Source organism: Glycine max, chromosome 13, assembly GCF_000004515.6.
Source record: "Glycine max cultivar Williams 82 chromosome 13, Glycine_max_v4.0, whole genome shotgun sequence".
Lineage (NCBI taxonomy): Eukaryota > Viridiplantae > Streptophyta > Magnoliopsida > Fabales > Fabaceae > Glycine > Glycine max.
Window position 1 is genome coordinate 31,133,386 of NC_038249.2, and position 8,962 is coordinate 31,142,347.

The window sequence follows — 8,962 nt, forward strand, 5'->3', positions numbered from 1 at the left end:
GGAAAAAGTTTCAGAAAAGTGGACTTGGGATTATCCAATTCTCAATTTTGGTACAAGTTTTGTAAAAACATTTTCAAAAATGGTTGAATTCCATAATATAATTTACTCATATTTGTGTTATTTCACTTTTCACTTCACACATTCAATTAATTTGAGTCGGTAGATAAAAATTCAACTGTTCATATATTCTTACTAAATGAAACTTCAAATAGCCATAAGAATTTCAAACCATTCAATTTTTAACCAACAGTGCTGATTTATGACTATGTGAGAATGTGTGAAGGTGGTGTTGGGGAAAGTGAAATCGCATCTTATCCCTTTTGGCCCGCATGAGGTCATTTACCATCCTCCTTAAACATTAATTTTTCTGAATTTGGCTGGTCTAAAATAAAAGGAGTGTACTTTTGAAGATAAAGTATAATAACTAATTACTATTATTAAAAAATTAACAATTGACATTATAATTAATTTTTTAATTTTTAAAAATTTTATTCCAATTTTCAATCATTGATATTTTAATTAACGAGTACAATTTAAGTGCGTCTACCCACTGAATAATTGGCACGAGATAAATTACCTGAGTAGCCAATTGCACCTATTGAGCTAAATAAGTGCATATGTGAGAGAACCCATTTTTCTTAGCCGAATGTGTATATTCAATTTGCAGTTGAAATTGTTAAGTTGTGACACGTGTACCAATGTACATCTATTGAATAAAAACAAAATGAAAACAAGAATAAGATTCCTGATGTGCTTCAAGTAATTTTTCACTGGATATCGAAACATGCACTTTTCTCAAATTAAGATCTCCATATCCCCGAGCATTCCACACATTTCCTTTTTCAATCCATTTAGCATGCTCATGAGATTGTTACTCCAAAATCTCAACACTTCTATGTTGGTCAATGGCTGAGAAGCAGATTTTTCAATCCCAAATACCAAAGGAAGGGGCACAAAAGCTAAGAGAATATATATTGCATGAATACACACAAAATCACACATTAACCACAAGAAGATGCGACTCCAATAGGTTGTTTCTAGTAAACAAAACATATATTGTGTGAGAGCTGCCATAGTTCTTCATACTACACCTACCTACGTGTAAAAAATTAAAACTTAAAAAAGAGAATGGGAGGGAGAGGGTGAGTTGGATGAGAAGCAAAAATTAATAGAGCAAAAAGGATCCTCTTTTGCCACCTTGATGCTAATGCGTTGATTCCTCGCCAAAAACCTCAGTGTTGCAAACAGGACATTTCTGAAAAGAAGGCAAATGGGGACAACAAAATATAAAAACATATTCAAGTGAACTTCAGAAAAAAAAAATGGATTTAAAAATGTATACCTTGTTAATGCTAAGCCACTTGGTGATGCATTCACCATGATAGACATGGCTGCATGGCAATTTCATTTGCTGGTCACCTCTTCTGTATGTCATCTGACAAATTACACACCTGTTTGCAATGCAATTTGATTGTGAGTATAATCTGAAAGTATAAATTATAGCTGGAGACTGAAACCAGGAAAAAGGTGGGATAAATATCATAAATCTAGAAGGCAGAAGTTCTAATGGCTCAGAAAAAGAAAATAATAGTCAAAATATGAAATCAAACTTCTGTTTTTTTTTTTTGTGTGTGAAATAAAATCAAACTTCTATGATTAATGTAAGTCCTACATATATTTTTTTTTTTTTTGGAAGGCATAAGTCCTACATATATAACTAGAGCTTATTGAATATATTTCTCTGGACATGGGATGAAAGTGGAGAACTCTAGTCACCGTAATTAAGACTATCGAAACATTGTACACTGTCAACCATAGTACAGAAGGAAATAATTAAGCATTCTATTTCCAAGGGCATTGAAGACAAAGAATAGGGGAAATAAACTAAGAAATGAAAATGGACAAGTATAAATGATTTTTCTTCTCTATTGATTGATTAATGATTTAAAAGGTGATGAAAACAAGGGAAATTACAAATTGATACAGCTATAATTTATAAATGCTGCCAATCAAAAAAAAAAAAAATATAAATGCTAAAAGCATGAAACATGAACTAATTTTCGCTCCAATTGTCATATATTGCTCATTAGATTGATCTCAATAACATTAAAGATAACAATTTGTTGAGATTAAATTAAATCTTATAATTTCCACTTCTTGGCCACCATTTAACTTTTTCTTATCCAAGTTTTCATCTATTCCATAAAATAAATAAATAAAACCTGAGAACCAGGAGATTACCTTTTCCCAGAATTTTTTCTCTTGAATAAACTACCAAATTTGTACTTTGAGGTTGGAAGCATATCAATAAGTTCTTGGGAAAGACCTCGGCTTTGAGTCCCAACTGCCTCCCCCAGGTCCAGTAGTTCCTATCACTTACAAAATATCATTGGCTATTGATCCTCATGATTTCTAATCCTACTTCTATTCAGCAAACCAATAAAACTGACAAATCAAAATATTACAATACAAATTGGCACCAAGTTCAACGATGCCCAACTTCAATCATCAAAATAAATTAGCAACATTTTATAACAGCTATTTTCTGTTTCTAAATCTTGAAGGCAACACCCTTTTTTTTTTTAGCTTAATGATTATTTAAATAAAATTTGACATCATATAAAGCACCATTTCAGGTTAATTTGACATTCTTTGAAACTATTGGATATAAAATTATTCACGAGCTTTCACCTAACACAGCTTAATCTTTTAGAGAGTTGGTTCTTGACATGGTATTAGAGCTCCTACTACAAGAGTTCAGGTGTTTCAAGTCTATGAGCATGTGTGGTTGGGGTGTGGGGCTATTAAATTTAAAACCATTTGGAAGTCTTCACCAAAGAGGTTGAAAGCAAAAGCCTGCAAAAAATCCTACAATCTCTAAACAAAACTTTGAATCTAGAAAAATGTTAACTTTGGATGCTTACCCTGTTAATAGTTAATACCTTAAATATTTAAATGCTCTCACTGTGAATTAATAGTATCTGATGTTTAGTAAAACAACTAATATAATCAACAATTTGAAAGAAGTAAAACAAATTTCTAAAAGTAAGAAACTACATGCATACATCAGCATTTACTTGTAAAACATTAAGTGCATCACACCTCATAAGTCATATCATCAGGATAGATGTTGTCTTGCCATATGACCTGCATCAATGCAACACCAAGGATTAGAGACTTCAGAGGATAAATTTTTATGTTGCTTCCGATTATCAAGTTACAAGTTGAAAACAACATACAGAAGGGTTAACTACTTGTTGACATTAAGCAATTGAAATGCAGAGAGATCTCAACTAAAGTTTTTTCAAGTCTTCTTTTTAAATAATATAATTCCCAGTTTGATAGAGCTTATATGGAAGGTAGCGCATGAAATCAATTTAGAGGATTCAAATAACATCTTTATGGATTATATTTTGACCTAAATAATGAGCTCCAGCAGAACTAACAAGAGAGACAAAAACCCTGTTTTTTGAATAATAGAAAAATGGAGTATCATAGAAGCAACAACAAATCAAGTCAAGTTCTGTCTAGAATTTGTTCATTCCCAATTAGAGATTCCCAAATGTTGATGATTAGTTTAATTAGAATATCAATAATTAGTTTTAGCAATCAAATTTATTCACCAAAAAAAAAAACAATTATAACAATCATTTAGTTAGTTAGAGAGATTGAAAGGAAGGGGCTTGGCTTAAATAGAAGGAAGGGTAGAAGGGGAAGCATGGGGAATTATTAATGTTGAGAAAACAGAGCAATGGCTCAGTTGTATGGAAACATTCTTCGAAGATTTCAGCCATTATCTGATTGATATCTAACCAATAAAAGGTTTGTTCTTGCCTTCATATCTTCTGTACAATTTCTTGGTTTGTGTTTTTGGTTTAGTAACATTCCAATTGTTCAGTTTACTCAAAAGAAAGGTGTTTGGGGACAATTCCTGCAAGCATAAAACTTTGAGGATGGTTTATATGAAACGAGATATAGAAATTATTGGTTCTCCTATGAAAACCGTTTTGGGAGAAAACCAAGTCCAAAAACCCACATATGTAAACACATTTGTATTTGTATATCAAAAATAAAATAAAATAACACTGTCGGCAAAACTACAAATACTATTTGATGCTAAGTGTCCTCAATCAATAACTAGACATAGAAAAGGAAGATGAGTTATGAGGCATAAGCAAAGGTCCACAGGATGTGATAATGAAAAAATAAATGATGCCGAACTTCAAAACTCCTTTCTGTTTCTAGGCCATATGTGCAGACATGATTCACATATCAGATATATAGCATTTGAAGATAATTATATGATACGTGCATTGTATATATACAAATATGCAAGGTTATCAAACTCGAGAGTTTATTTAAACTCGTGAAAATTTCAGACTCGACTCGTAGACTCATAAAAGTCCACTTCATATAAAAATAATAACAAAATGTCTACAAATAACATACCAATTAAACATTTCAACAATATAATAAATCAAAATAATAAATTATAAATTTCATAAAACTTAAATAACCAAGTCTAGTAATGCATCATTACTAAATAATAACTTGCAGATGTTATAGTAGTGATAGATCATTCTCATCGAAGATTTGATATTATTAAAAAACAAGGATTTGATGTTATTAAATGTGAAAATTTTTTTATTCGAAAACAACACATTAAATGAAGATATGTTGAACACTAAACAGACAGAAAACAATCCAAAATGACTTACATTTTGGTCTAATTTTTTTTAACTTGCTGACTCGTTGACTCGGTGATAAACTCGAGAGTCTACCGAATTTATAGAGTATACCCAGAGTCTACTAAAAAGAGAGTTTACAGACATGTCAACTCGCAGCGGGTAAGTGGACTCGTAAACTCATAAGAGTTAGTGAGTTAACTCGAGATTTTGATAACCATGCATATATTTATAAAACTGATATGTATAATTTTGCAAATCCAAACTAAGAGGATACTTCTGAACATTACTAAAAATCAAATAGAAATTATAAATCACTGCCATAAATTGTTGTATATTGCCAACATCATCTCAATATCATTCCTCATTGAACATCATTTGAAAAGAAGTATCGGTTATGTACCCGAGTATCATGGTATTGGGTTTGTATATGACACGACATGTGAAGCAAATGAAAGCATTGGAGCTTTGCATTAAGCATAGAAATCTAAGTTGTCTAGAAAGGCAGAACACAGAAGGGAGCTTGACTGCAAGACCCACCCATTGAGCAGAGGGACGAAAGATGATGTTAGGAACCAAAAGGAATCATGGACACCAGGGGAGAAATTGACCCATCAATTGTCTCATGGGACTAGGGTCTGGAAAGTTTACGTGAGGACAAATAAGAGGAAAATGGGTGAAAGTAGTGAGCTGGCAGAGAGAGAGAGAGAGAGGGGGGGGGGGGGGGGGAAGGGAGAATTAGCTACTGATTTGGGAAAATGTTGACAAATAGCTGACAGGCAGGAAAGTGGGGCATCTTTTGGGAATCATTTAGTTTGTTACGAACAGAGCTCTTGCTCTCTGTAGGAGCTATGCTATGGGGTAGTAGTGTGCTAGTGCTACAGTAATTTTCAGCATTCTAATGATACATATCTCATTTCCTTTCTTTTGTTCTGGCTATATTTGCCATTGTTGGACTCAGTTTTGTATCAGATGGCATGAGTAAAGATATAACTCTGACATTCCAAAATTTATTGGAATAATGGAATTATGCCCTACAACCCAGCCTAATAAGCTAAAATAAAATGACAGTTTTATATACAATCCTCTATCCATGGTTCAATTTCAGTACCATAAGTGTGGGACTAAACTTTTATGGTTAAATTTTAAATCACCCTGTTTAACTTTGACTGTTGTGCAAATAGCAGTGTTTTCAACTTTGGTAATTAAACCAGTTAAACTCCCAACTTATGACAAATAACACCTTGTGATTAATTCCCAAAATTAAACCCACAGGGATTATTTGTCACAGATTGAAAGTTTAGGCAAACTACTTGTCAAATTTAAAATTACTGATGTTTGTCAAATTGAGAGCACATTGACATTATGTAATCCATGTAACCGACCTCACCTAGATAAGGTTATTGTTGTTTCTCACACATTGAGAGTATAAGCAGACTGTTTGCCAAAGCTAAAAACTGCAGGGATTATTTGTCACATATTGAAAGTTTAAACAAGTTAATTGCTAAAATTGAAACCATGGGACTATTTGCCAAGGGGCCCAAGTTAAATTGAATAATATTCATTTTGACCAACATTTACTAATAAAAGTGTTAGTGTATCCAAAAAAGTGTACAGTGAATAGATTACAATTTGCCATTAAAGTATGCCATGTACACCCAGCTATCATTGAAATAGTGTCTCCCAATTTTCAAGCATAGGGGACCCAGCGTTCCTACCAGGGACCAATGATTGAATATTAAACCAAGATTCAATTAGGTAAGGTCTAAAATTGTGGCTCGATAAATAAGAAAGCTTCCTACCTGGCTACTACTGTTGGACTCATGATGATTTGGACTGCCTGCAAAATAAATTTAAAAGAATTAATATACTATACTATGATTCACATAGATTTCCTAAATAATAAAAAAAAAAAATATTTTCAATTTAATTCAGAAGTGAGGAAAAAAAAAATTCACTAAAAAGGTTTGAATGATTTAAGACTGTCTGCAAAAGAAATCCAAAAATATGATTTTCATGTTAATTTGTTGTTAGCATGGCACCAAAAAGTGATTAAAAAAATGTGATAAAGAATTTAAGATACAACGCAGAAATCAACAATTTGATCACAGGCCTACGCTCACAGTGAAAGAAAATAAAATTTCCACTAACATTCTTCAGGGATGGTCTGCATGCTCGTGACTCCATCTCTTCTAGGTGGAGAATCTGTTGTAGCTGGTTCTTCCACAGTGGTAATTGTCGAAGGGTATTCCCACTCAGCCCTATCTATCTCCATTCTCGGCAAATGACCATTTACCTCATAAGAACTATAGTAAGATGTACTCCCAGGACCAGACAATCCAAACTTATAGGGATTCATGTTCATTGACCAGTAGACACTTTCCTGGACAGAACATAAGATTACATAGTTATTATCACAAACCAAAACAGAATCAATAGTAAACTATGAGTTAATAAAACAAAAGAGAATATTTTCAGTGAAGTTAAGTTCTACACACTTACAAATGACCCCAATACAAACTTAATATTTAAATGGGTAAAAAGGGAGGCAGACTTGTCTTTGACACAAAGCTGCTTTCAAATGCAGCATTATCCATTCACTCTTGCAATTCAACTCAAAGAAAAGTAACTATCATTCTCACATTATTTCTTGTACTTGACCTTCCAATTACAATTATTTTAAAAAAATAAAATTGACCTTCCATGATCCCATGTCAAACATTGTGAATTCTATAACCTAAGTACCTAACTGTTAGGTAGCAGCAGGAATAATAACAACAATAGGACTGAAATTTCTGCTTTAACTCCCATATTTTGGGGTAAATAAAATTCAAAATAAACTCCTGCAACAACCCACATTAGCAATTCATGGGTAGCATGAATCTACAACCTTGTCAGAAAAACCATTAAATCATCCAGCATGTTGAGAAACATTGAAACAACACCAAAAATAAAAGAACAAAATAAACATTAAATAATTCATTTTAAGTCCCTATAAAAACCTAATACATTCTTAGTTCCCACATTTTAATAGAAACACGTGTTTTTAGCCAAGATGAGCAAGGTTTTAAAAAATGGTCGACCACTGCGATTTCAGCTGCAATGTCAAGCTTTTGGGGTCTCCTGCAACAGCAAATAGGACCATATTTGTCCTCAATTTTCCACAATGTCAAGGATCCATGACCGCAACCGCAATTTAAAACATTGCCAACAAGGGACTCAAGTCTAAAAGTCTAAAACCACATCACTTGTGTACGGACTAAAATGGTAGTATTAAATTTCTAGAGACACTACAACCGAATTTCGAGGAAGGAAAAACATTTTCTACCCAAAGATAAATAAAAAATAAAAAATGCAAGTAGAAAGAAAAACCTGATCAGGAATTGAGCCAGCAAAGGCATAATTGACGGGCACATGAGTGAATCCTTGGAAAAAATCCACGAAGTTATCATTAACAGCATAAGGGAACCCAGCGTCTACGTAATGCACCCCCATTTGTCTACCATCATTCATTTTTGCACCTTCAAGAAGAGAAAAAAAAAACCACCACACTACACACTATATATAATACCGTTCAACAACAACAACTGCAGAAACAAAAAACAGAAAGGAAAAACCACATTAGCCTTGAGCAACAAATTCTTAAAAGGAACGGAAAACAGAATCGCGGAGACAACCTTCGAATCCGACCCAAAACGAGGTTTAGCATGAATTTTTTTTATTTCAATAAAAAAAACAATTTTTTTTAAAAAAAGTTTGTAATTTTGGTGTGTGGTGGTGTGAGATTGAAGAAGAGAAAATTGGGAGGGTAAAGGAGAATGGTGGGATTATTGCAGTGTCTTTTTTTTTTCTCGGGAATCAAAGAGAAGAGAAGGAAAGTTCGAGAGTTGATTTACCTTGTTCACATTCGGAATGGTTGGAAGAGAGGGAGAGGAAGAGAGGGAGAGGGAGAGAGGGTTTCGATGTTGTGTTATGTGGCAATGTGGTGTGCAGTGTGCTTCTCTCTCTCTTTTGTGCCCATGGATTTGGGAGAATTTGAATAATGATAACTTTTAATTAACTAAAAAATATTTATTATTACATATGTGAAAATCATTTATCGAAAGAATTTATATTTGATTTTTATTTTATGTTAAAATTTCTTAAACTAATTACAACCACGCATAATAAACGGAATTATTTCATAATTTTTATAATCAATTTTATATATTGTATTAATTTTATCATAATTTTTAATTATGACAAATAGTGCATATCCATAAATGGAATGCCTTATT

General features: G+C 32.8%; 1 protein-coding gene across 2 annotated transcripts; it reads right to left on the reverse strand.

Annotated features, from left to right (window-relative positions):
• Positions 1 to 948: 948 nt before the first annotated feature.
• LOC100792734 (E3 ubiquitin-protein ligase BIG BROTHER) lies at positions 949 to 8,690 on the reverse strand. 2 transcript variants are annotated; one of them, XM_041008245.1, is made up of 9 exons: positions 8,426 to 8,563; positions 8,363 to 8,399; positions 8,058 to 8,272; positions 6,837 to 7,068; positions 6,488 to 6,525; positions 3,103 to 3,147; positions 2,242 to 2,369; positions 1,343 to 1,451; positions 949 to 1,255 (listed from the first exon to the last, which is right to left on the reverse strand). In XM_041008245.1, the coding sequence occupies exons 3-9, from the start codon at positions 8,196 to 8,198 to the stop codon at positions 1,205 to 1,207; spliced, it is 744 nt and encodes a 247-aa protein (XP_040864179.1). In that variant the 5' UTR covers positions 8,199 to 8,272; positions 8,363 to 8,399; positions 8,426 to 8,563; the 3' UTR covers positions 949 to 1,204. The 2 variants fall into 2 exon arrangements, with proteins under 2 accessions (XP_040864179.1, XP_003542854.1); XM_003542806.5 differs by lacking the exons at positions 8,363 to 8,399; positions 8,426 to 8,563 and adding an exon at positions 8,582 to 8,690.
• Positions 8,691 to 8,962: the final 272 nt, after the last annotated feature.